General features: G+C 48.8%; 1 protein-coding gene across 1 annotated transcript in view; it reads left to right on the top strand.

Annotated features, from left to right (window-relative positions):
- Positions 1 to 737: 737 nt before the first annotated feature.
- LOC135921847 (zinc finger protein 84-like) overlaps positions 738 to 25321 on the top strand; it is a 30360-nt gene continuing 5776 nt past the window's right edge. Inside the window, exons 1-4 of the mRNA XM_065456224.2 lie at positions 738 to 837; positions 6209 to 6339; positions 8772 to 9422; positions 19097 to 19148. Of these exons, the coding sequence (XP_065312296.2) occupies positions 6245 to 6339; positions 8772 to 9422; positions 19097 to 19148 (798 nt within the window). The 5' untranslated portion in view covers positions 738 to 837; positions 6209 to 6244. The remainder of the gene's footprint in view (positions 838 to 6208; positions 6340 to 8771; positions 9423 to 19096; positions 19149 to 25321) is intronic.

Below are 25321 nucleotides of genomic sequence, written 5' to 3'. Positions count from 1 at the left end.
GCCGGTGCCATCGGCGTCGGCGGCAGCGAAAAATCCCGAAAAGCAATTCATAAATAAAAACAACTTGCAAGATGGGCTGGGTGGGAATCGAACCAGGGTCTCCGGAGTGTGAGACGTAGACGCTACCACTCCGCCATGACTTAGATGGTTCAAAGCGCGACAAAAGCGCCTCTAGTGAATGCGGTGTTGCCTTAGAAATGTACCGTAGAAAGTTATACTGCGGTGTATATCGGTAATTATGAGCATGTAAATTACAGAAGTCGCAGTTAAACGAGTAGCGAAGTACGTTTCCGCTACATTTCTTCTACGCTTGGCGCACATGCAGAGCCATCTTGCGGAAAACACAGAAGACCCACCCCTCGCAATGTATGGCGCTGCCCCGACAGGTGGCGCGCCACTCGCCCGCTTCTGCCTTTCATCGCGTTTGAGCGCATTGGGGCCGTGCGTGGATCGGTGCGAAGATGCCCCAATACCCTTGCGTTGAATGAGTGGGTGGCGCGAATGGGGTGCGATAACGTTATCGCGTTCCACTCTGGAAGGCGAAGCTTAAGCGTCCTCCAATTTGTTTTTCAAAAATGCCAAGTCAGTGATTCTGCGGTCAATTTCATGAGATGGAAATTGGTCGAGTTGTTGTTGTTGTTGTTGTCGCTGCCTCAAAACATGGTTCGTGGAGTTGGTGACGCCACCATGAAGTTACAGCAGCAGGAGGAGGAAGAAGAAGAAAGAGCTGGCCGGCGTTGCGCGAGCACTTTTTTCCCCGCCCACAACTCGACGCCGTCGACATTATTCTGTGATATTGGCTGTCAACTGCCAGACAGCCTTGTGACCAGAATCAAGGTGAGAACGTTGTACGAGCCTCTTATATAACACGTCTTGACGCAGCCTAATAGTTGCCATTTAAAAAAGAGCTGCGTAGTTGCTGAATATTCAGTACCGTGTGTCCAGAAACGAGCTTTTCGTGTCCTCAAACTGCCTCGGTAAAGGAATTGCCCATTACGTCACCCTCCATTCCTCCACTTTACCCTAAAGCTGATAATTTCATGGTTGTATTATTCTTATGACAAGCATTATGTCACTCAGTCGCATAGAATCGCACGGCAGCCGCTTAGCCTGCGTCATGATTCCCTGTCACTGAGACACATCGCGTTAATTTGTCAACGCAATCAGCAATCCCGTCCTTTGAGTGAAGTCGGATGATAGGGGCTCTCAAACATATTGAGCTTGAAGCCAATCTGATCGTCCGTGGTAGCCAAGTAACTATGACGTTCTGCTGAGGTTGTAGATTTGATTCCGGCCATGGCGGCTGCATTTCCATGGGCGAGTAATGTAAGAACACTCATGTACATAGGTTTATGTGCACGTCAAAGAATCCCAGGAGGTCAAAATTATTCCAGAGTACCTCCTCTACAGGGCGGCTTGTAATCATCGTCGTAAGTTTGGCACCTAAAACACCAGAATTTGATTTTGGAAGGTGAATTGGTGGTTTATTTTTTCCTTTCGCCACCCTACGTGCAGGCGCTCACTCCTACCAGCTGGGTACCTCTTTTAGAGGCGAGGTGACACTGCGACAGTGTCGACGGTAGCTTCCACGTTTTTTACTTGTCTGATCAAAAAGAAAAACAGCTAAAGTGCTAACTCCCTGTTATTATGATAGCATGTGGTTTGACAAATAAAACTCCCACGTACAAAAGTACCAGGAAAAAACTGAAAGGAGCACAATTTTTTTTCTAATTTGTGGCGTACTTGCAGCACATCGTGTTGCCATGTTTACGAAGAATGATCGTCATGGCAGATTGTACACGCTGCATGCGTTTATATAAAAAAAAAATGTCGTAGGTGATACAGCGTGCCTAATTATTTGACCAGGATGGTCATCAGTAGAATGAACCAGTTCTTTGCATGGAGACGAAATATCACAATGACAATGACAATGACAATGATGTTTATTTTTGCATCAGTACATGACGCGAGGAGCATGCAGAAAAAGCTGCCACATGGACAGCTTGACGAAGCCGCAGGCCCCCGCATTGGCGTTTGCGCGGCGTTAGCGAGCACAAAGGTAGAACATCATTGTTTAGATATGTCCTTTACACAATAGTGAGCATCGCGAACCATGCGAAGCAAATGAAGAAAAAGAGAGATGTGCTCTAACAGGTCATAGTAAAAATCATCTCTAACCAATAAGGATAAAAAACAATGATAGGCACAATAGTATCACAACTCTTCAAAAAAGAAGAAGAAACACAAGGGTGAGAAAGACATAATCATAACACAAGGTGTAACAATAACATTTCTCATACAAACTAAACAAATGAAAAAACCAAGAATATAAGCTATACAATGCGACTAGTTGTTTTCGATAAGGAAAAATTTGCGAACGCCAGGGAACAATCTATTGGAGGCAGAAATAACTATACAGAGCTTTAAGAGAGGTATTTTCCCATCCAGTGGTTTCATTGTGTAATTTATTCAGTAACCTTGGCAGGTTGTTGCGAATAGTTTGTTGTCCGTATGTTGTTCTGACGGTTTCTACTTTCCAAAACTCTCTGGACCTTGTCGCATATGTTGTAATGTTGATTTTTAAATCCGCTAGTGTTCTTAGAAAGCTGGCTCCATTTTTTATTTCTTGTTTGTACGTTCTACAGAGTCGATAATCGTACATACTGGTAATTGGCATTACATTGTATTTTATAAAAAATTCACGTGTATGAACATATTTTGGAACATTTTCTACGACTCGTAGGAATTTTTTTTGCTGGTAAACCTCATAACCCTATAGTTATGAGGTTTACCGTTTTATTCAGTACTTCGTGTAACTTTCCACCTCCGTGCAATCAAAGCACAGCATATGAGCGTTTTAGCATTCTGCCAATATTTATACTGAGCGATACGCTTGGGAATCAAATCTGTTATTTTGCACTCAGTAGCACAATACATCGTGTTGAACACAGCGCGGTGGTTGTTATATGGGAGAAGTTGAACTGGAGGTATGCACCGAAGTTTTTTCACGTGTATAGATCTGACGAAATGAAAAGTTTAGCTGACATTGTTAAGCTATAAGACTGCGTTGTTTCATGAGGAAACTGGCTAGTCGTTATATTGACTCTGAAAGCTTTGTTTTGCCGTTCTCTTATGTCATCGCAGTTTTCTTAGCTTTCGTTACAGAAATGTAATTGTGCCCCACACGCCCTAGGCAAGCTCAAACGCTAGCCCGGGTCACAAGTTTCACCTATAAACTATTTGTTCTCAGCAAATGTACATGTCTTTGCTGCAAATTCCTGGGAGCTTCCCTTTCTTGGATTTTGTATAGTTTTCTGGTGGTGGTCCATAACAAACAACTTTTCGTTTTCAAGCTTGTGTAGTGATAAATTAAGGTACTTTTGAACGCATCGAAACTGGGGAGGTAACTTCACACAGAGAACAAACCATGCTTACTATTCATTAACCTTTTGTGGCGCTATATATTATCTTGGTTTGATGAGGCTAAAGACCTTGGTATATATTTTGACTAAGCGTCATGCTTTCCTCCGTCCGTTAAATGAGTTATACAGCATGCCCTTCGCACTATGTGCAATGGCGGATGACTTCCTGTGCCCAGGCCTGGGTAAATATACTTTGAAATTGTACCACGATAAGATACAAGATACTCGGGCAACAAGTATTTGAGATATGAATACAAGATACTACCCCACTTATTGTATGATACTTTCGATTTGTATGTACTTCAATACATTCGCAAATTTCTTATTAAAGATCTATCGAATGTAGCAGCAAACGCATGTGAACAAATATATTTGCTTGAAGTTTTCTTTTTACTTAGACCAACCGCTTTTCGTTTGAATGAAATGCCTGCTAGCATCTCAAATTTTTTTATTTCCTGATGAAAGTATAATATTTTCATTCCGAAACAATTTACTGGGGTTGCTTTAGCTGCTTAACATGAAAGCTCGTTATGCACTGTTCTGACAGCGGTTTTTGCTTGTCGCTTTTGTAATTGATGATAGTCGGTGCATTGCTTGCCGTCCAGCTAGTGGGTCGCCATCAAATTACAAGAACATCAATAAAAAGCCTCGTCATGAGTTTTACCTTGTCCATAAACGTATTAACGTTTACGCAATACTGGGTCACTGGAATGTACAGAAACAAAAACGCTGGTAGCGACATTTTTTGTGACGTATCGTGTACACAGAGAGCTCATAAAGCTGCAATGAACTTTCTTCTGCACAAGGCGTTCGTTAGCGACATATTCATTAACGTGTGACGCCTGTACGATGTTTCTTCTGCGAGAAAACTTGTGCAGCCTAAAAACGCTTAATACGTAATGTAGTTGCCCAAAGCGTCGCTGGATGCCGCCGCTATTCACGCTACTGCCACTCATAGCTCCGACTACCTGGTGTAACAGCAAGAAACTTAAGTGTGCGCTAAAAAAAAGAAAAATATGCCCAAGTAAAATAGAAAGGCGGTTCCGTATCTCACAACCACCGTGAATACGTAGAAACACGATACAGGTGCCCCCACTAACAGCTATGACATTTAACCATGAAGTGTTGTCAACTTAAAAAAATTAAATTATGGGGTTTTACGTGCCAAAACCACTTTTTGATTATGAGGCACGCCGTAGTGGAGAACACCGGAAATTTCGACCACCTGGGGATTTTTAACGTGCACCTAAATCTAAGTACACGGGTGTTCTCGCACTTCGCCCCCATCGAAATGCGGCCGCCGTGGCCGGCATTCGATCCCGCGACCTCGTTCTCAGCAGATGCTACAGATGCAAGATACTCAAAGAGTATCGATGATCGTATCTGAGATACATCTATCTTCGATACTGCCCAGCCCTGCGGCTTTGCCCCCGCAGTTTTTTTCAAGGTTCATGGCTGTACTATCCTTCCGCTACTAAAAGTACGCTGCAGGGGCTGAATTATGCAAATCTGATTCTCGCCTCATTGATTCAGCCCTGGAGAAATATATACCTATCTGCTAGCACCATTTGTGCCGTTGTAATGACCATAGTTCAGTTCTTTCAATGCTATTGCAACTTACAACTCTTCAGTCAAAAACCAATTACGTATGAGCTGTTGTTTCCATTTAGGGCGGTTCATCATAAAATATATATGGCCCTATGCTTTATAATCAGGCAGAACTTCACATACTGTGAAGATTTGTCAAGAAAAACATTGTTGCATTATTCACTGTCCCATGGCTAAAGAAAAAAATAACTAAATATACAAATGAGAACAAAAGACCTGCATCTATACACTGCCCGTAACGAGGTATTTCACAATGCATTCTCGGCGTAATGTACAAGCGTGTACGATGACGTATGACTAACTCGCTTTCAAGCCCACCCCATCGCTTTGGTTGTCTTGTTTGTTCCTCTGCCTATTAGTCTACTCTTCAGGACGATTGTCTTTTCTGCGCACTGTGTTATACCGAGGTTTTGTCTAGCAGTACAAAGAATTTAAACCACTTTCTGCTCCCCAAAAGACGCCTTTTATTTAATATTATAATGTTGTTACTTCTGCGTCTCAAATTTATCAACATTATTCCACCAAACGAACGGTCAGAAAGTCGGCACCTTTCTTGCTGCGAGAAAAAAATTTTTGTCATCGCTGCATGCAGCAAGCGCTCTGTTGGACCACCAGTTTTGGCAAAACGATTTTGGACACCTGTGCAATGTGCTGGCCGTTTGTAGTTTAGACAGAACGCCATGAATGCACACCCACATTGACTGACGGACTGACTGACTGACTGACATAACCTACCACAGCAAAATGTACCCCCGTTTGGCCCAAACTACCGTGTCTTTAGACCAGCGAGATTTCCGAACCGGTATTCGCAAGAGTCCTACGCAGGAGCCTTTCCTGACTGGTCGGCGTCTTAGCGCCAAGGAATAAAAGTAGCGATCGGCGTAATTAGGAGATGATCCCGTCAGCAATGTCCAATCATTGACGGCACATCGGTAAGACCAGTTACGCAAATGGGCACCCACCAAGAAGTAGCTGAAGATGCACCAAAGACCCAAGCCTGTTTTTTCATTTCCCACTGCGTGTGCAACCGCTAAAACGCTATTCGCACCAATGACAGTCACACTATAAGCAAAACGCTTCTGTAGCTAGTCCGGAATGCGTTCTGTAGCACATGCTTCTAAACTGGTTGTGTTCGCATGAAGAGTAATAATAGACTGCCGTTTGGCTTACACGTCCAGACGTGGCAGTTCGCCCAGCACCAAGAGAAGGGGGCAATGGACTCGGACAGCAGCAGCAGTAGCAGCGGATCATCGGATAAGGCTCGTGCTGGACCCTCAAAAGACTCGACCGCACTCCTCGGCGGTACAAGGTGAGGCACCGTTGGCTTTCAAGACCCCCGTCTCAATATGGCGAACATATGCACCAGGAATGCGACTGCATATTCGTATTGTTACCTGGGCAACGTATATGTAACGAACACGTAGGGCTTACCACAAACCAGCCTTCTGAACAGATACTTTTTCAGTGGTTGTTATACCCCGGCATAGCCAGGTTATCGTACCACTGATTTTAGGTATTGGTTAAGGACGTGTACTTCTGCTCAATGTAACATACTTTTAGTTATGCGAGTATCGAATGCCGTAGCTGTTGGTTTCGTAATTCAGATTGATCGACAATTCTACAGTATCCACGGTAAGAACTCGATTTCCGCTCTAAGCGAGAATGGTGCTGGCCTGGGCATATTGTTTGCAATAATCTAGGGAAGAAGGCGCACGGCACACAGCTGGCCATCAAATGAGCGTTTAATATCCGTTTCCACAGTGAATACAGCTCAAAAGAACCAGTGGAGTGCGTCTTCTCTGGTCACGGTGCGTGTTAGTTACTCAGGTTGAGAGATTGGTCTTGCGGAGGCACCCTTTACCTCTTCCCTTAGTAGAATTATTATTACACTGATGCAACATTTTTCGCTGCCTTGCATGGCCACGTATTCTGCGGCAGCTTGTCTCTCCTTCCATTCTAGAGCGCAACTCTTTTAGGCACCCGTTCCTGCGGCGAGCGTTGGCGTTGTCCCTCATAACCGAGCGAACGAACACAGCGACGGTAGAAAGCGAACGCAGAGTGCAGTGGAAGATAGAGAGTTTTAGCAGAGCGTTTACCGTCCGCTCCGCTCAGACCGGCCCATCACAACAATTGGCACGCAGCCGCTCAGCAAAACGCTACCGGGAACACTGACGCGCGTGCGCACAGCACACATAGCGGCAGCGGAACGTGGGACGCTGACCACGTTCCGCTAGAAACCTGATTTAGCGGTGCGTCAGGGGGCGTGTAGTTGCTTTCGTAATCGTTTTACCGCCAAGCTGAGAGCACGTCAGTCGCGTCTCTGGGAGACGCGCTTGTTAGATAAGCGAAATCAATGCATTCTATGCAGCCACCGGCGCGCGTGAAACGTGTGCGGAGCGGAGCGCAAGCAAACGCTCTGCTAAAACTGTCTGATGAAAGAGGCGGTAGCGAAGAAAGGGTGAGGAGGAAAGCGGAGGAGATGGGTGCAGAGGAACCATCAGATGGAAAGCGGAGGAGGATCGTGTGGCGAAAGCGCGAGAGGAAAGTGTAATGCCGCGCAAGACGGGCTTTGCGGCGACGATGGCGACGAGATGGCGCCGGAGTAGCGCACGTCGTCTGTACGGAAACAAAGCGCTGCCTGAGCGGAGGTCTGTCTGCGGCAGCTGCTGGGAATTGCGCCCACGCGTCATCGACGTGCACAGATTGTCTGCGCGGGCCACTATATCGCGAAATGAAAACACGTATACAGTTGGGGTCGGTTTACGCGTTTGGGAGTATCGTAACCAATGGTGAATCTTTTTCTATAGCATTACCGCCATGAAATTTTATGGTGTGATAGTTATGGCATTGGCAAAAAAAAAAGAACGACGTGCCCGTGTGTTACCTTATTAAATTAAGATTATGCATGTTATCAGACTATGCCAATTGGACACTTCCCTGTCTGGTCTAACAGTTGTTGGCCGTGTAAAATACGGATTTTCTGTGGCTTTTTTGTCTATCGATTAATTTCTTGCCGTTCAAAACCTCAGGCTCAAGCCACAATCAGCAACAAGAACTCAAATATGGAAGCTCCAACATTAAAGGCTTAGCTATCTCTACCCTCTTGGCGCATCATAGCCGGCACGACTGCTGTACCATCAACATCCCAAATCATCATCATCATCATCACCCTCTATGCATAGCTTGCACGACTTCTGGGGCGTTTTAATTCGCTGCGCTCTTTGCTTTTCTGCCGGGAACACTGAACTACGTGGATGCGCACGTGCGGTTTGGGAGCCGAGAATCCCGAGATCGCATCGTTCGGGAAACATAGATCGCTGCTGTTCTTTCGGTGATAAGACAAACACCAACCGGCGCAAGGCTTTTAAAAGTTGTTCTTCTGCTTACTACTACAAACTAGAGCACGGACTAGTATACAATAATTTTTTCATTTACTTGAAATTGATTGCTTTAAGCGGTTTCCTGGTATAAGGTGATAATTATAACGTGTCTTACTGCCGTAATACATTTGGCGATTGTGTTTAGCACTCTGCCGACTCCTTAAATACCACCGCTTAAAAAAACGATTATAAGGGTAATTTTGGTGCTCTCCTTAATACACAAGCAGTGCTTTACCACAGTTCACACGAATATTCGTCAAAGAGTGGAGACCTCCGTGTAATATTGGTCTGGTATCTTCGCACCCACATCTGCATTACCTTAGAGATATCGATTAAACTCTCTTGCACTTCCACTACGCAGGTCATCCCGAGGGACGAAAGCCAGCGGAGCGCAGTCGGAAAGTAGGGACTCCGAGACCAAGGGACACCAGTGCGACGTGTGCGGAAAGGTATTCGGGTACCAGAGCGCCATGAGGCGGCACCTGCTCACCCACTCGGGCGAGAGGCCCCACTCGTGCCAGGTCTGCGACCGCAAGTTCACCCGGAAGGAGAACCTCGAGCGCCACGCGCGCATGCACACGGGCGAGAAACCCTGGAGCTGTCACGTGTGCGGCGACACCTTCACCCGCAAGGGGATCCTGACCATCCACGCCCGGCGGCACACGGGTGAGAGACCCTACGCCTGCGCCCTGTGCCCGGCCGCGTTCGCCAGCAGGTACACGCTGACGGTGCATACGGCCACGCACAAGCGAAAGGCGCCCTACGAGTGCCTCATGTGCGGCATGAAGTTCAGCGTGAGGGCCAAGTTCCTGGGGCACGAGCGCAACCACGCGGTCGAGAGGCCCCACAAGTGCCACCTGTGCCAGGCCGCCTTCATCGAGAAGTGCCGGTTGCGCAGTCACCTCGTCACCCACACGAGCGCTAAGCCTCACCAGTGCGACATTTGTCAGAGGGGGTTCACGCGGCGCAGTACGCTTAGGAATCATTTGCGCCGCGTTCACGATGGTAAGAAGCCTTGACTCAAAGTCTGAGACCTCAGGCAGGCATTCCCCATTTGTGAGTCCGTGCGATTGACAAACTGCATGTGCCCTCGTAAAAGGAGTTGACCAAAAAGGTAGCTCCCATAGAAATCTGATGTTGTCGCGAACTAAAATATTGTGCTGGCAATAAACCCTTCTATAAGAAACTGATATCCCGGCTCGATTTGTGCGAGAGAGGCTGTTTTCGTGAGGAATGCGTGGGACATGGACCGGCAATGGAGAAATAGCATTTTTGCTTCAATAGCGTTTTTGGATGAAAGACTGATGTTGCTGATTTGCAGAAGTTTTACGCGACCGGCGTACGCATCCCCACGCTGAAAAAGGTATAATTGGCTGGTGAATTTCACATAAACTTCCAGTTGGAAGTCAACACTTGTCTGTGGTATTTGTTTCCTTGTTTTATTCGCGCTGTTTAACCTCAGTTCTAAAAGTAGAGTCTCCTAAAGGCCTAAATATAGCTCGACGTTGCGTGAACGAGCCCACGCGTAACATCACGTTGTCGAGATCAACAGGGTCTTTAGTTCGACCGACGGTTCGATGGTACTGGCGGACGCGGCCAACGCGTTCCGACGCGACCGGCGTCAAACAACGCTCACCCGCTTACGTTCGTAGTGTGAAGAAGAAGACGCGCCTCGCGGCACAGCCGCATCGCCAACGCGCGGCTCGTCTCGGCTCGCGCTGTTGATTGCTGGCGTCCGTTTGGACAGTGCTTCGGGCTGCTTCGCCGTTCCCGGTTGCTGTGCCGTTACATTAGGAGCCGCCAATAAACCTTTTCTCAATTGGTGGAGGTGCGGGGTACTCAAACCCCGTCGCTTGAAACCCTGGAGCTGAGATCACGAACGCTACCACCCGCCATGACCGACAGCTCCTCCCAAACGGCCCCGACGCCACAGTCCGTCACCTGCACCGGCGTTCCACGACAACGGGACCCCAAGGTCTTCAGCGGTGCAGACGACGAAGACGTAGAAGACTGGTTTGCGTCGTATGAACGGGTGAGCGCACACAACAAGTGGGATGATCCCGCAAAGTTAACTCACGTCATCTTTTATCTGGCTGGTGTTGCCCAACTGTGGTTTCACAACCACGAAAGTGACGTGCCCACATGGTCAGTCTTCAAGACAACCTTTACGGAAGTGTTCGGCCGCCCCGCTGTTCGCAAGCTCCGTGCCGAACAGCGCTTGCGCGCCCGAGCACAGCAGACGGCGGAAACGTTCACAAGCTACATAGAAGACGTCGTGGACCTTTGTAAACGAGTCAACGCCGCAATGCCCGAAGCTGAGCGAATTCGCCATATCCTGAAAGGCATCGATGACGGCGCATTCCAGATGCTCCTAGCCAGGAATCCGCGCACTGTGTCTGAAGTTGTCAGCCTGTGCCAAAGTTACGATGAGTTAAGGAAGCAACGCGCTTCGACTCGGCGTCCTTTGGGAAGCGACGACTTGTTGGCGAGCCTTGACAACATGTACGACCCATCCTCATTCTTTCAGCGGGTCAAGGACTTTGTGCGTGAGGAAGTTGCCCGCCAACTTTCTTTAGTCCCCTTCACTCAGGAGCCCACCTCCCGTCTTCCAAACACGCTCCGCACCCTCATTTCCGAAGAGGTCGCCCAAGTTGTCCCTTCCGCACCACATCAGCCGCCTCCAGCCGTGAATCTCAACTCTACGCGGGCAGTGCAGCCTGTCGCCACGCCTCTCACCTATGCGCAGCCAGTCCTGCCTGTGGCCGCGCCTCTTACGTACGCCCAGGCAGTACGCAGGCCTCCACCGGCGTCTTTCACGACCCAGTCCCAACCGCTGCCACCGGAAGCCCATGCTACATCTTGGACCGCAGCACGAGCTAATCCTTGGCGGACACCTGACAATCGACCCATCTGTTATTCTTGCTGCACTCCCGGACACGTCGCCCGATATTGCCACCGTCGTCCTCAAGCGTTCGGCGACGCCTCGCGGCCCTTCCAGTACGGCAGCCAGCCATTTCGCCAATACGCCGCTCCTTCCCCCCAACAGTATGCTCGTGCTGACATCCCAGAATTTCCTTCGCGTCGCTCGCCATCCCCTCGCCGACGCTCGCTCTCCCCAATGCGTCGGCGACCCGCACCACCTGACCAGGAAAACTGAACGTCGCAGTTCAGGAGGCAAGAACTGCGCCCCATTCGAACTGTCAAAGTCCTCGCGCCTCTCCTGCTAACGTGGTCGAAATTTGTGTAGAAGGTGTTCCTGCATTCGCTCTTGTGGATACCGGCGCAGCCGTTTCTGTGATAGCCGCCAAACTGTGCCGTTCGCTGCGCAAGGTGACCACGCCGCTTTCTGGACTGTCGCTTCGTACGGCAAGCGCACAGCCCGTCACTCCGCATGCAGCCTGTACTGTACGTGTGCTTATTCACGGCATTGTTTACATCGTCGAGTGTATTGTTCTTCCCACCTGCTCGCATGACGTCATCCTCGGATGGGACTTCTTACCCAGTCATAAAGCCGTGATCGACTGCGCACGCGCCGAAGTTGAATTTTCCGCTTGTGACGCACCCTTGGACGAAGATTGCGACCGCCCTTCTAAACTTACCGTGCGCGAGGACACAGATATTCCACCTGGCTCCTTCGCCCTCGTCCCCGTCTTTTGCGATGCCATCGCTGACGCAACGGTCCCCTTCACGCCGTCCGACGTCTTCATGAGCCGTAAATCTCTCCCACTACCCTTCGCGACGCTTGACATGGCTGGCGGCTGCAGCAATACCTACTTTTACAATCCCCTCTGTGCGCCTATTACGTTGCTCGTTGGTGAATGCCTTGGCTTCGTGGAACTCCTCGACTCTTCGTCTTTGGTTGACGTCCCTGAAGACTCTTTTGACGTCGACCCCGGCCAAGCATCTTCGATGTCCGCGCTTGAGGAAACGTCCAGGGTTGCGTTCTCGCATGCCATCGCCGATACCCTCACACCTGCCGAACGCGCCGACCTTCTTGATCTCCTGCACAAATTTAGAAGTTCATTCGACGTTTCACAACCTCACCTGGGCCGCACGTCGGAAGTGCAGCACTACATTGACACCGGTTCACATCAGCCGTTACGTCAACGACCATATCGCGTCTCTGCCGAAGAGCGTCGTGTCATTACCACCCAAGTCGAAGATATGCTGCGCCGTGATGTTATTCAACATTCGCACAGTCCCTGGGCATCTCCTGTCGTTCTCGTTCGCAAGAAGGACGGGTCTATTCGCTTTTGCGTCGACTACCGTCGGTTGAATAAGGTAACGCGCAAAGACGTCTATCCTTTGCCGCGCATCGATGACGCCCTCGACAGTCTTCAGGGCGCAGAATTTTTCTCGCCCCTTGACTTGCGTTCAGGGTACTGGCAGGTCCCCATGGCTGCGGCCGATCGCCAGAAAACCGCGTTCATTACGCCTGACGGTTTATATGAATTTAAGGTGATGCCTTTCGGGCTTTGTAACGCCCCTGCCACCTTTGAACGACTCATGGACAACACGCTGCGTGGCCTCAAGTGGTCTATATGTCTGTGTTACCTCGACGATGTCGTGGTTTTCTCGCCTGATTTTCCTACTCACCTGCTCCGCCTTAGACAAGTTTTGACCTGTCTAACGAACGCTGGCCTTCAACTCAACCTCAAGAAGTGCCGCTTCGCCGCGCGAGAGCTCACCATTTTAGGCCACGTTGTGTCCAAGCACGGCGTTCTACCCGATCCTGCAAAACTTCGAGCAGTCGCTGAGTTTCCGAAGCCTCAGACCATCAAAGAACTTCGAAGCTTCGTGGGCCTATGCTCATATTTCCTGCGCTTTGTTCGAAATTTCGCATCGATCATGGCGCCATTGACTCAGCTTCTACGCGGTGACGCCGCCCTCTCCTGCTGGTCCCCTGCAAGTGACTCCGCCTTTGCTACGCTGCGTCGTCTTCTCATCTCCCCACCTATTCTTCGCCATTTCGACCCGTCAGCTGCAACTGAAGTACATACAGATGCCAGCGGGGTCGGTCTCGGTGCCGTACTCGCCCAACGAAAGGCGGGCTACCCCGAATATGTAGTCGCCTATGCGAGTCGCACACTGACGAAGCCTGAGGCCAATTACAGCGTGACCGAAAAAGAGTGCTTGGCTTTAGTATGGGCACTTGGCAAGTTCCGACCATATCTGCACGGGCGCCCATTCGACTTGGTCACAGATCACCATGCGCTTTGTTGGCTCGCCAACTTGAAAGATCCCACTGGCCGCCTAGCCCGTTGGGCACTACGCATCCAGGAGTACGATATTCGCGTCGTCTACCGCAGTGGACGCACACACTCCGACGCAGATGCCTTGTCTCGTTCACCTTTACCTCCAGACTCGGCCTGCGCAACAACTTCCGCACATTCCGTGTCATCTCTCGACATGGACTCCTTTGCAACCGCACAACGTCGTGACCCGTGGGTCGCTTCTCTTTTCGACTATCTTTCTGGATCGTCGACCATCCCTGTATCCCGAACCCTCCGACGCCAAGTAGTTCATTTTGCCATTCGTGACCAGCTGCTGCACCGACGCAATTACACTCCTGAAGGTCGTCGGTGGCTTCTGGTGGTTCTCCGCAGCTTAAGGTCTCAAATATGTGCCGCTTTCCACAACGATCCGCAGTGTGGCCATGCCGGAGTCTTCAAGACGTACGAGCGAATTCGCCACCGCTACTACTGGCGCGGCATGTACAATTTTGTACACAAGTTTGTTCGGTGCTGTCTTGACTGTCAACGCCGCAAATCGCCGCCTTTACGCCCATCTGGTGCCTTGCAGCCGCTCCCGTGCCCTGCCACACCCTTCGATCGCGTCGGCATCGACCTATACGGCCCGCTTCCTATGACACCCGACGGCAATCGGTGGATCGTCGTTGCTATTGATCATTTGACACGCTACGCCGAAACTGCTGCTTTACCAAGTGCTACAGCGCGGGATGTAGCCTCTTTCGTCCTACATCGCTTCGTGCTTCGACACGGCGCACCTCGGGAACTCCTCAGCGATCGAGGTAGCGCCTTCCTCTCCGAAGTCGTCGAAAGTTTGCTTTCGGAATGCCATATTATTCATCGGACAAGCACGGCATACCATCCACAGACTAACGGGCTCACAGAGCGATTTAACCGCACACTTGGTGATATGCTCTCTATGTACGTGGCATCTGATCATGGTAACTGGGACAGCATCCTTCCATTCATCACGTTCGCGTACAACACCGCGATCCAGGCCACTACGGGATTTTCACCTTTCTTACTCCTGTATGGCCGCGAGCCTACGCATACCATCGACACGCTCCTTCCATACCGTCCTGACGCCTCCGAGTGTCTACCTGTTTCCGACGTCGCCCGACAAGCCGAAGAATGCCGCCAGCTAGCGCGCTCCTTTACGGCAGAGCAACAGCAGCGCCAGAAAGAAAACCGCCTCGACACGCATCCAAGCACGACCTACGCTCCAGGCGTTCTTGTGTGGTTGTCGGTCCCTTTCCAAACGCCGGGGCTTTCCTCGAAACTCGTCCCAAAATTCGAAGGGCCTTACCGAGTCTTGGAGCAAACATCCCCGGTGAATTTTCTCATTGAGCCCCTGTCACCACCTGAAGACTTGCGCCGGCGTGGACGTGACATTGTCCACGTCTCGCGTCTCAAGCCCTACCACGACCCTCTGCCTCCCGATTCTTAAGGCGCCAGGATGGCTCTTTTTGTCCGGGGGGAGATTGTGAAGAAGAAGACGCGCCTCGCGGCACAGCCGCATCGCCAACGCGCGGCTCGTCTCGGCTCGCGCTGTTGATTGCTGCCGTCCGTTTGGACAGTGCTTCGGGCTGCTTCGCCGTTCCCGGTTGCTGTGCCGTTACATTAGGAGCCGCCAATAAACCTTTTCTCAGTAGGAATTTCCCACTACTAAAAGCCCTGCCGTGACACGCGGTCCTACGTCCCGCACAGCGCTTGCGTCATAGAGTTTCTCACTATAACACCTAGAGGAAAATTTGGCGCCACCGTCTATGGGAGTTTCTTAAAGGGACCCTGAAACGATTTTGGCGATTTTCTACAAACGTACTGAGTCGTTAGAGTAGGTCCTTCTGATCATTAATTGACACATCTAAGTGCTCTGCGTAAAGCGTGTAATTTATTATAAGGCTTTAAAAATGCACATCGCTGTCGATCGCAGCGCACTGCTCGGCGGAATTTTAAGCCGTCCCTACCCATATGATGCAAATAACCCATATGACGTCACATGGGCGAGCTATCTGATTGGCTGACCAGGGCGCGTGGTCGATAATTTTTCCAACTTTATGGTGAACAAATGATGCTCGTAATAGTTGGAATGTTAGTTACTTTGTTTTTGTAAAAAAGAAAATAACTTAAAGAGAATACAAAAGAATAGTTTTTTAGTACACTTGAGCACTTCCGGCACACAGCAAGTGTCGTCTGCTTGTGTTACAACGTGCGTAGTCTTTGACGAGAGCTCCGCCGTCAGTGTCGATCAGTCTTTTCGTGAGCACGATGAATCACCCTTGTTGCGTTGTGGGCTGCAGACGTAGCGACTGGAAAGATGTGAAGTTGCGAAATCGTGTCTCTCTGCAAGGCAGCATACGAGCGAACTGGCTGCTGCGCATCGGACTGCGGCTATCCGATAGTCGCCAGGATTTGCGCGTTTGTGGCCGTCACTTTACAGCGGAAGATTACTAACGCAATGGCGTTTCGCAAGTCCTGTATTAGGGCAAACACAAGCGCAAGGGGACAGGGTCTGGCCGCTTGACTGCGCCGGGATGAGCCATGAGATGAGCAGAAAGGTAAATGTGAATGGTCTGCACGGTGCAGCCACCTGGTGGCACAGAGCTCAACCATACACAGTAGCAGCAACGAAGTGCATTCTTCTTTGCTGCTGGTGTGTATTTTTCGCAGGAGTGTAATAATCATCAACGCGTTGTTCTTATAAATGTTTAAAATGTTTTACACTTGATTAGAGCAATATTAGCGCTTCGTTTGACTGGTTAAGCGCTGCGCCAACAAGTGTCTGGACAGTGCAGACCGATCAGGCTGCTCACGTACGTCTACTCTGAAGTTCCTTCATCAGCTTGAGTTTATGCCTCCAGTCATTTGCCGAAATGACCAGCTTGCCTGTGGTTACCGGAATACCGGCCACCTTCGGCGCTACGACAGAATGCTCGCAACGCACGCTGCTTCGATGGCTCTCGGTCGACGGCCAAGCGGCCAGCGGAGAGGTCTCGCGCGGGAGGAGGCGTGCTCCAACAACCGGAAGTGGACGATGTGACGTCGCATCGTGACGCAGGACCAGTGAAGGCGGAGCTTAGCGCCGCTCGCTCGGCGAGCGAGTTGAGGAGGAAAGGCATGTCTAGGGAGGAGGGTAACTTCTAATCGCTTGTAACTCTATTAATACGTAACGCTTCACTTAAATTGTGGTGCGAATGTTCTACTTAAGCTGTACCCTATGCGCCTACAAAATTTGTCCGAACCCTTTAAGGGGGCACCGCGCCGTCATGGGAATGACGGTATATGTGTCTGCGAGGCTCGTGTTGGCTGGTGTTGTAAGAGGCTTCGTCTGAAACGCGGATGTGGCTACACAAATAACACGTTCTCAAAGTAAAATCTTCATAAAATGTATCCATTCACGCATATTACATCTTTGCTCACCTACAATGCATGACCAAGCGAAGAAAAGCAAGAACAGACGACGAACTGCTTCAAAGCGAGCGCGAACCTTGTCGTCTGTCTTCCAACTTTAGCGGCCCGCTGATACCTTTTACGTAACATATAGTCGTACACGCAATAAGAAGTTCTCACAGTTAAACAAAACATGTTTTTGCGTAATAATAAAACCAAAACTGCTTTTCAAGTGCTGTTTTAGTAGAAAATGAATCATTGTGACAGACGGCACGGTGCTTGCCAAGCGCGTCTTCAAGGTGTCCTGTCTCTCCGAGAACGATACCAATCCGAATTCACAATATACCGGCATTACCATGCATACCACAGCGCAGCAGCGCCAGATTTCCCTCTAGGTAATGTAGTGAGAAACTGTATGGTTTCGCGGTGCCGCCGTATAGTACGATGCAATAATGGCGACAGTTCTTTCACGAGCACTCGCTCTTTTTTTAGAGCGCAGCTCTTTGGCGTCCGTTCCTGGGTTTCGCGTCGTCGTCGTCGTTGTCGGCGTTGTCGTCGGCCTCGTAACCAGCTCGCCGACGAATCTGCTGCTCCGCCGCCGCGCGTGCGCGCTGTCGGCTCTCCGGGCGAGGGAGGATGATGGAAGGGAGGAGGAGAGACTGTGGAGGAGGGCTGGCTACACAAATGGCTCTTTGGCGTCCGTTCCTGGGTTTCGCGTCGTCGTCGGCGTCGTCGTCGGCGTTGTCGTCGGCCTCGTAACCAGCTCGCCGACGAATCTGCTCCGCCGCCGCGCATGCGCGCTGTCGGCTCTCCGGGCGAGGGAGGATGATGGAAGGGAGGAGGAGAGACTGTGGAGGAGGGCTGGCTACACAGATGGCTCTTTGGCGTCCGTTCCTGGGTTTCGCGTCGTCGTCGGCGTTATCGTCGGCCTCGTAACCAGCTCCGCCCCCCTTTCATCCCCCCAGCGCTAGCAGCGACCGACTGATACCGCTTTCGTGAGTCCGTTACCGCACTCACGAAAGACGTCGTGCACTTCCTGCAACTCGCATTAACCGTCCATCGATCCACACCGATGTTAGTAGTGGGGGACTTTAATGTTGACATAAAGACAAACAGCAATTTCCTAACACTTATGCGGGAGAACATCCCGTTCCTCTCGCTCGTAACGCGTCCCACGGCTGTGACAACCTCGCGAGGCACTTGTATAGATCTCGTCTTTGAGAATCAAGCATTGGTGTACCAAGTCGAACATATATCAGTCTATTTCTCCGACCACAAAGCTTCCTTCATGACTGTCAAGAACTGTTAGTGGAGTCTTTGTTAAAGGAATACGTGTGAAAAATAAAAAAAAAATTCTGTGATAGCGCATACATGTGTTGCTCGATTTCTTTGCCGCAATCTATCGAAAAGGTGAAACAGCTTATTTGCTGCGCTCAAATTTCGCATTGGGAAGTAACGTAATCGTCGGTAATTTTTTTCTTTCCTGACGACGCGCTAGGTTGCGAAGCGGGGAGAGGTAGCGAAAACGATCCCACGCCATGCGGACGAAAGGAGACGTGAGAACACAAAGATAACAGTGCAAAACAGGGCGCGTTTCAGTCGCTGTAGGATTTCGCGCCCGCACCAACTCGCAAGACAAGTTAGTCGGTGTTGCGGCCGAAATTCAACCGTGATTACAACGAACGATTCGTGTGCGATGATGCAAGTGGCAACAAGCACTGGTAGGAATGTACAGGCGCCCAAATCTTTAACTGGCGTGCGCGAGCGGGGACTTTTCCGGGCGTCAGCGCCGTATGACGGGGCGAGGCTGGAAAGAGCCTAGCAGACGATTGGCCCAGCTGAGCGGGGTTCGTCCGCATGCGCTTAGCTTCAGACTGTTTCCAGCCTCGCCCCGTCACACGGCGCTGACACACCGAAAAGTCGCCGCTCGCGCACGCCAGCTAAAGATTTGGGCACCTGTACGTATTCGAGCGACTGGGTGGAAAAGGGGAGGCATGCGTAGCGTAGGCCAGACTCGTGTAGCTTGGCGCCACACCCGGAACGGCAGATTTCTGGGGGGCTCGCCCCCGCCCACCAAAAGCCGGACGCCGACAACGCCGGTGAGTTTTCTTCTAAGTTGGTGTGCTGTGGTTCCAGTAATTTTATCGCTCGCCAGCAGGTTATGGGGCGCAGCAAAATCAGCAGCACTCATCGCACGATGACTGTTGACTAAAAGAAAAAAAATAATTATGGGGTTTTACGTGCCAAAACCCCTTTCTGATTATGAGGCACGCCGTAGTGGGGGACTCCGGAAATTTCGACCACCTGGGGTTCTTTAACGTGCACCTAAATCTAAGTACACGGGCGTTTTCGCATTTCGCCTCCATCAAAATGTGGCCGCTGTGGCCGGGATTCGATCCCGCGACCTCGTGCTCAGCAGCCTAACACCATAGCCGCTGAGCAACCACGGCAGGTATGACTGTTGACTGTAGTGCGAATAGCATCCTAGCAGTGTAGTGCCAGACCATATTCCCAAAGTGACGTGAATATACCACTCGTAAGTTTACCCCCCTTTAACATTTGTAGTCATTCAATGAGTTTTGTTGCTGCGGCTATGGCACTCGCTTGCCAATGTCACCCATGTGCATCGCGGCACGACGAAGCCTGTATTGCGCCGACGCAGCGACGTTGGAATGACGAAGAGGAAATGGCGTCATTAGGACGACAAGCACTGTATAACAACGACTGCATGAACGCAGTAAGATGTCTATTCTTAAATTATGACGATGGTGTAAAGACTATTGCGTGACGACGCCGTCATGGGTCAGCGAGGCAACGGCGACTGTATGAAGACGATGGCTCCACGTCGATGGCATTACGACAACCGGATGAATACGACAGCGGAAATGGAGAAGATGGAATGAAGACGATGGCCCGACCCCGGGAGCACGGCCATAGACTGACAATGACATCATGAGAATGGCGGCATAATCGCGACTGAACGGCGACAGTATAATTACCACAGAACGAAGTAGGTTGTCATCGATGGAACGAGGAAGGCAGTATGACGACGCGGCTAGACGACAACGAGATAACGATAGTGAAGAGATGACGAGGATGAAGCGAGAGCGTGACAACAGCCTGACAGCGACCGTGTGAAGAGGATGGGATGATGACGACTAAATTAGGATGGCAAAGCTGGATTGACGACAATGCAACGACCACGAACTCATACATACTGGCCTGAGCAACTAGAGAGCTTGGGCTCAGGGGTCTTTGCGAAAGCCATGACGATAACAGCATGACGAGAGTCAAATCACGAAGTTCCAGTGATGAAGACTCAACGATAGCGACGGTGGCACGATGGTTGTATGACATGGAATGCATGACGACTGTACGATGACGATGGCTTGACAACGACAGCATGGAGAGAGTAAGATCACGAAGCTGGAATGATGAAGATAGAATGACCACAACAGATTCAAGATGCTCGCGCAAGCAAGTTGACAACGTGGGCCACTGGGCGTCGGCGTAAGGGGCTGGCGTGAGCTAGCGAGATTGAGTGATTGATTGATTGATTGACTGGCAGACTTACAGATAGAACAGAGACGCGAAAACTGTTGGCGTGGCAGATTAGAAGTGCCAACTGCTGATGACTTTCTTTTCACTTAAATACGATCATGCAGCCTGTTTTGGAGGAGCTAACGTCGAAAATTACAGAGTCTCTTAAGATCTCTATGAAGAGGTGAACGGCATAAGCCTACCCTTTCTCCTCTTATCATTCGCTTTTATCTATTTGCCTCATCCCTTTCTCTTCTTTCTTTTAGTTATTACTGCTTACTACTAAGCATGTTTAGTCATTTGTAATCAATTGTGGTCATTACGAGCCGTCGTTATACATGTTGATCATATCATAGCCATTAATGGTCATTACAAATCATTTCAGTCATTATTCATCATTACCGGTATTTACTAAACACTTTTAGTCATTCCTATTGAATTGTAGTCGTTACAAGTTTTCGTTAGATATATTGGTCATTTCGTAATCATTACTGTCACTACAAGTACTTTCAGACATTCTGTTCAGACAATTAGTTCTGTTCAGACAATTCAGACAATTAATTCTGTTCGGACAATTCAGACATTTCGGACAATTACTGTGCACTAATAAGAATTTTTAGTTATTTGTAATCAATTGCGGCCATTACAAACCGTAGTTAGACATGTTGGTCATATCCTAGTCAACAGTACTCATTACAAGCCATTTCAGTCATTATTAGTCATTATTGGTCATTACTAAGCAGTTTTAGTCATTTCTATTCAATTGTAGCCGTTAGAATTCGTCGTTAGACATATCGGTCAATTCGTAGTCATCGGTAGTAACAAGTCATTTCAGTCATTAGTAGTCATTACTGCTCAGTAGTAAGCATTTTTAGTCCTTTGTAATCAATTGTGGTCATTACAAGCCGTCGTTAGACATATTTGTCATTTCGTACTCATTAGTATTCATTTCAAGTCATTAGTAGTCATTTTTAGTCATTACTGCTGATTACTAGACATTTCTAGTCATTTCTAATCAATTGTTGTCGTTACAAGCTGTCGTTAGACATATTCGTCATTTCAGAGTCATTAGTAGTCATTATTAGCCATTACTAGTCATTACTAGTCATTACTAGCCATTATTAACCTCTACCAATTTCTATTATAATGTTGTCATTCACTAACTGCCACTGTCAATCATTTTTTTATTCTTTAATCTATCTTTAATCTGTCTTCATACGGCGTGACGACGCTTCCGCGGACACACCGGCAGTCAGGTCTTCTGACACAAACTTCACCGTGAGCCTACAAAGGCTTTCGCCTTAAACAGTACAGATGCACTTGGATCAGGTTGAACACTACATACGCACGCTGCGCAAAGTAGAATGGTCGCACGTTTGTCCCACACTACAAGCGGTGCCACAAGAGTTAACTTTAAAGTTACTCAGTAGATGTAAGTTGTAATTATTCGGCCGGCCCATAAAGCGGTGAAGGCGCTTTTTTGTTTCTTAAGGAAGACGGATTTGTGCGACCATCTGTGACTTTTAATGCAATTTGTGTAAGACCATACGCGTCAGTGAACTCGCCGCAATTTCCTTCTTTCCTTCCCTGCTCTCTCTCCCTGTGATCCTTGTTTTCCCCTTTCCCATTCCCCCGGTGTAGGGTAGCCAACCGGGCGTTATTCTGGTTAACCTCCCTGCCTTCTACTTTTCTCTTCCCTCCTCTCTATTCATGACAAGAAGCATGACTTGACGCCGTCTTATAGTTTGCTTTAACCTAATTCTGCAGCGGGACCAAATAGCGACGGCCAATACTAAAATAGCAAAAGTGGGAGCAGGCATTATTTTCAACTACAAGCAACTGTGGCCAAGTAGCGTAGAATGGAAACACTTGATGCACAAAAATGAGAAATATAAGAAACCGGTCGTGAATGGGTCTTGAGTATTTATTTTACTTCTCATAAGGATTGTCCGCTTGATCGGTCATTGCTATCTCATTGTATGGCTGCATAAATGCATAAAACCGCTGTGTTGACACGCAACAGGATAGTCTGCAGCGAACGAAGTATACCGTTTTACAGTTGTCATTTTAGGACTGCCCAGTTTCTATGAACGCACTAAGTAGCACTCCTGGTATAGTCTCCGCATGTAATTGGGCAAATAAATTCGAACGACGCAAAAAGACCGTGAATGAGTTCGTCCAGAATGTCGCAAGTTGACACATTGCCTGTCCAACTTCATGCAAAATCAGCGGGCTTATGCAGTCAGTCTATTAACATGGAAAATTGGGTGAGTTCTTGAGGCTCCCATGAAGTTAAAGCAGGAGGAAGAGGAAGAAGAAGAGAGAGCTGGCCACGTCGCGCGAGCTCTTTCTTCACCACCAGCAATTCATCTCCATCGACATCGTTCTGTGATATTGGCCGTCAACCACGGGACAGCCTTGTGACCAGAATCGAGGTGAGAGCATTGCACAAGCGTCTTATGTAACATGCCTTGACGCAGCCGAATGACTGCCATTTAAGAAGAGCCGCGTAGTTGAATATTCAGTACCGTGCGTCCAGTAATGAGCTTTTTCGTGTCCTCAAACTGCCTCGATAAAGGAATTTCCCTCATATTGGCTTTAATGGAGGCTTTGTTCTGCGTTTCTGCCATGTCATCGCAGTTTTCTTAGCTTTGGTGACAGAAATATAATTGTGCACGACACACGCTAGGCAAGCGCAAACGCCAGCCCAGGTCACGAGTTTCACCTATAAACATTTCATTTGTTCTCAGGTAATGTACATGCCTGTGCTACAAATTCCTGGGGGATTCCGTTGTTTTTTTCGTTTGACATAGTGTAGTGGTTGTGGCCCATAACAGACAACTTTTCGGTTTCAAGCTTGTGAAGTGATAAATTAAGCTACTTTTGAAATCATCGAAACTGGGAAAGTAACTTCACGTAGAGAACGAACCATGCGTAGTATTCCTGATCCTTTCGTGGTGATCTATATTGTCTTGATTTGATGTAGCTACCTTGGCATGTATTTTCACTAAGCGTCATGCTTTCCTCAACGCGTTAAACGAGTTACACAGCGAATAGCGGACGAACTTCTGTACCTTGAGAAAGGCTGCCGTGGTACATCCTTTACCCCAGCAGCCTTTCTCAATGTTCATGGCTGTTCCATCCTTCCGATACTGAGAGTACTGAGAGCCTCAGGGGTGGAATTATGCAAATATGATTTTCGCCTCATTTATTCGGCCCTCGAGAAATATATATCTTCTAGATAGAATTTTTGTCATCTTAGAACTTTTAATTCAGAACTTATTATGTCTGGCCGCTTCTTTCTATTTAAGGTGGTTCACAGCACTGTATATTTTACTACGCTTTATAATCACGCAGAACTTCACGTGCTGAAACGATCTGCAAGGCATGGCCTTGTTGCATTAGTCACTGTCCTATGGCTCGATAAAAAGATAAATAAACAAACAATGAAGCGAAAGAAAAAGTGTGCGGTTGGTATACTGTCGGTAACGAGGCATTTCACAATGTATTTTCTGTGTACTGTACAATTATGGACGATCACGTATGACTAACTTGTTTTCAATTCCACCTCATCGCTTTTGTTGTCTTGTTTGTTCCTCTACTTACCAGTCTATTCTTCACCGCAATTGTCTTTTCTGAGCACTGTGTGTTGCCCAAGCTTTTGTGTGCACCAGTCGAAAGAATTCAAACACCCTTTCTGTACGCCAAAACGCGCGTTTCATTCAATATTTGAATATTTTAATTTTGTTACTTCCGCGTCTAAAATTTAATAAAGTTATTCAATCAAACAAACCTACAGGAAGTGGGCAGCTTTCTTGTGGCAAAGAAAATATTTTGTCATCGCTGCATGCAGCCAGCGCTCTGTCGAACCACCAGTTTTGGTAAAGGGATTTTGGACACCCATGTCATGTGCTGGCCACCCATGGTTCTCGCAAAAGGCAATGCATGCACGCGCACATAAACACAGAAAAATGTACGGTCCCGTGGTAGTAACGGTCAAGAACACATTAGCGTAACTGTGAATGGCGAAACTCGTTAATGGGCGAACCTGTGCCAAGAAATAGAAGCTACACCTGAAGCGCATCGATGGCGGCGAACACAGTCGGCGATCATCGAAATATGAACGACGGGGCAAGCACGTTGGCTTTTATAGCTGAGTCATCGAAAGTTCCAGAATGATCGCTGGTGCCCGTGTGTCATCCAGAAAATTCTACACAATTCCTGTAGCGCATACATGCAATCAGATTAGACAAGGTTCGGTGACAACAGACAGCGGGTAGAACCAGCGATAACATTCGAGAAACGTCCGACACATGCAGACGCGTTCTGCGCTGAGTGAAAGCATTTGTTTGACGGTGAAACGCGGTGATTTAAGAAAGCGACCAAGCACATGTGCGAGTACTACAGTGTGACCCAAACTGCCGTGTCTTTAGGTCAGCGAGATTTCAGGACTGGTATTCGCAAGAGTTCTACGCAGGAGCCTTGGCTAATTGGTCGGCGTCTTAACGCCGAACATTAATAATAGCCATCGGCGTAATTAGGAGATGATCCCGTCAGCAATGACCAATCATGGACGGCACATCGGTAAGACCAGTTGCGTAAATGCGCGCCCATCAAGAAGTAGCTGAAGATGCACCAAAGACCGCGGGCTTGTTTTATAAGTACCCACTCCGTGCGTAACCGCTAAAAAGTTATTCGCCCCAACGGTATAAGCAAAACGCTTCTGCAACTA

Source organism: Dermacentor albipictus, chromosome 9 (assembly GCF_038994185.2).
Source record: "Dermacentor albipictus isolate Rhodes 1998 colony chromosome 9, USDA_Dalb.pri_finalv2, whole genome shotgun sequence".
Taxonomy (NCBI): Eukaryota; Metazoa; Arthropoda; class Arachnida; order Ixodida; family Ixodidae; genus Dermacentor; species Dermacentor albipictus.
This window is presented reverse-complemented; position numbering and strand designations above follow the sequence as displayed.